At 39.0% G+C, this 2,655-nt stretch overlaps 1 protein-coding gene across 1 annotated transcript; it reads left to right on the forward strand.

Annotated features, from left to right (window-relative positions):
• The first annotated feature begins 499 nt into the window (after positions 1-499).
• On the forward strand, positions 500-2,655 carry LOC18433015 (RING/FYVE/PHD zinc finger superfamily protein). The gene is made up of 2 exons (XM_020666487.2): positions 500-2,119; positions 2,346-2,655. Exons 1-2 carry the CDS (start codon positions 668-670, stop codon positions 2,391-2,393), a joined length of 1,500 nt encoding a protein of 499 aa, XP_020522146.2. The 5' UTR covers positions 500-667; the 3' UTR covers positions 2,394-2,655.

The following is a 2,655-nucleotide window of genomic DNA, read 5'->3' on the forward strand; positions in this document are numbered from 1 at the left end:
TTGAAAAGTTCTTTTAACAAAAATTACCGTGATGGCTCTAAAATCAATTTTCACCACTGACAATAAAATTTCAAATTTAAAAAAAGAAGTATAGATCTTGTGAATACTTAATTTTTGAGGTGAAATAGATGGTCTAAAAAATTTATTACAATATACATTATTTTTAGAGTTTGAAATCCCAATCTATTTTTTTATACCCATATGGTTTAAATTAATGTATAGGTTTTCCAATACTAGACTTAAAATTTTGAATGAGTTATGAGGTGAGGGTTTACTTATTTTGATAGGACTGCAGCCCTATCAAACCATTTTCCTATTTTTTTTGGGTGAATTGAGAGATTGAGAGCCTATAGAGTGAGAAGCCGCTAAATTTCAAATCCCGCGAAAAACACCGGTGCATTCCACGGTACATTCCCGCAATTTTTTCCCGTTCCCGGGCTTTTCTTTCCCGCCTCATAGTGAGAGAAAGAGAGAGGATTCAAAAATTTAGAGAGAAGCGAAAATTCAAAACTTGTTCACACGAAACGAAATAGTCACAGTAGAAAACCGCCATTGCCCGTTCTTGGGTTTTCTTCTCTCACTTAACCCGCCAAACACCCATTCGAAAACCTCATCTATCTCTCTCTAAGCTGCTACTGAATTCACAAGAGTCCCTACTGTTAAGGCAATGGGAGAAGGAGAAAAATCCCAGAAAGAAGACGAAGCAAGCATGTACCATGGCCTTCACCCTCTCAAACGATTCAAGCTCATGCATCAAAAATTCATGGTTTCTCCTCTCAATTACTCCTTACCTGCAAAAAAGAGGATTTGGGCTCTCAACCATTTCCCCATTTCTCCTGATTCTCCTGAGAAAACCCAGTTCAAAAGACCACCCAGATCCCCTGTTTTCTCAGAAAAACCAGAGAAAAAACAAGGGAGAAAAATAGTAGAGAGAGGAAAACCAGAAGAAAATCAACGGAGAGAAGTAGCAGAGAGAGAAAAGAAAGTACAGAGAGAAAAAGAGGAGAGAAGAGAGAAAGCAATACGCAAAGAAGAGATAGATATAGAGAGAAAAAAAGAAAAAGGGCTCAGTTTCTCTGGAAAACCAGAAGAAAAACAAGAGAGAGAAGGAGGAAAAGGAAAAACCCACTTCAAAAGACCCACACTCCCTGATGTCTCAGGAAAACAGGGAGAAAAGAGAGAAACGAAAAAGACCAACTGCAAGAAGACCAGACTCCCTGTTCTCTCTGAAAGAGCAGACAAAAAACTAGAGAAACAAGTAAAGAGAGAAGAAAAAGCGGAGAGACAAAAAGAAACAACCCACTTCCAAATATCCAGATCAGCTGTTTTCTTAGAAAATTCAGAAGAAAAACAAGAGAGGGGAATAGAGAGAAAACAGAGAATAGAGAGCGAAAATGAAAGATCTCACTTCAAAAGACCCAGATCCCATGTGTTCTCGAAAATATCAGAAGAAAAACAAGAGAAAGAACCTGAGAGAAAACAGGAAGTAGGGAAAGAAAAAGAAAAAACCCACTTCAAAAGACCCAGATGCCTTGTTTTCTCTGAAAAATTAGAAGAGAAACAAGAGAGAGAAGAGATAGAGAGAGAAGAAGAGGAAGATGGGGTTATTTGTAGCATATGTGCAAGCACAGATGGAGATCCTTTAGACCCAATTGTTTTTTGCGATGGCTGTGATCTCATGGTCCATGCTTCATGCTACGGAGACCCATTACAGAGCTCCATTCCCGAAGGTGACTGGTTTTGTTGCAGGTGCGAAAAAATTGCCGAGAACCCAACCTGTTGCCTTTGCCCTGTGAAGGAAGGGGCCATGAAACCCACCATTGATGGGAAATGGGCTCATATTCTCTGTGCTCTTTTTGTTCCTGAAGTTTTTTTCAGAGAACCAGAAGAGAGAGAAGGTATTGATTGTTCTAAAGTTCCATTAAGGAGGTTTGAGGAGGGATGCTATCTTTGTGGGACTAAAAATGGCTCTGTGATTGATTGCTCTGAACCCAAGTGTGGTGCAAAGTTCCATGTCTCTTGTGCTTTGGAAAAAGATTTGTGTGTGGAGTATAGAGAGGAGAAGAGAAGGGGGATTGTTGTTGGGTTCTGCGAGGTTCACACCCAGTTGTGGAAGAAGGTATGACCTCTCTCTCTCTCTAGATTTTTGATTCGAACAGGTCTCTTACTCTTCATCTTCTGTTGTATCATCATCAGTCTTATCCTTACTATTTGGGGTTGGCTACTTCTGCCATTCTGCCAACAATTTTTTTCTTAATCTGTTCACGATATTCAGCTTTTGTTCATTTTTAAGCCACACCTTTTGCGCATAAACAGATAACCAATTTTCTCTCTCTATGTTTCAGCAAGAAGAGACGGGCAAGTTTAAGATTGTAGCAAGGGGGCATGAATAATCCAGTGAACAATACTGGTTCGAACCAGTCTCGCGAGTGTGCTTCTTCTTGTGGACACCACTGATTTTAGAAGGCTTTAGATTCATATATGGCTCATAATGCTTGTGTCCATGTAAATCAGATTTAGATTTCTTCCTAAGCTATTCTAGTTAGACAATGATTCATTCAAATTTAATGAATTAACTCTGTTACTGATGTGGTTGATAATCATTTTATCCATTAATTTTGGAAGTTGCAGATGTGTATGCACTTTTTGGTCTAA

The sequence above is a fragment of the Amborella trichopoda genome, chromosome 5 (genome assembly GCF_054954075.1).
Source record: "Amborella trichopoda isolate Santa Cruz 75 chromosome 5, AtrichopodaSantaCruz75HAP2 v2.0, whole genome shotgun sequence".
NCBI lineage: Eukaryota > Viridiplantae > Streptophyta > Magnoliopsida > Amborellales > Amborellaceae > Amborella > Amborella trichopoda.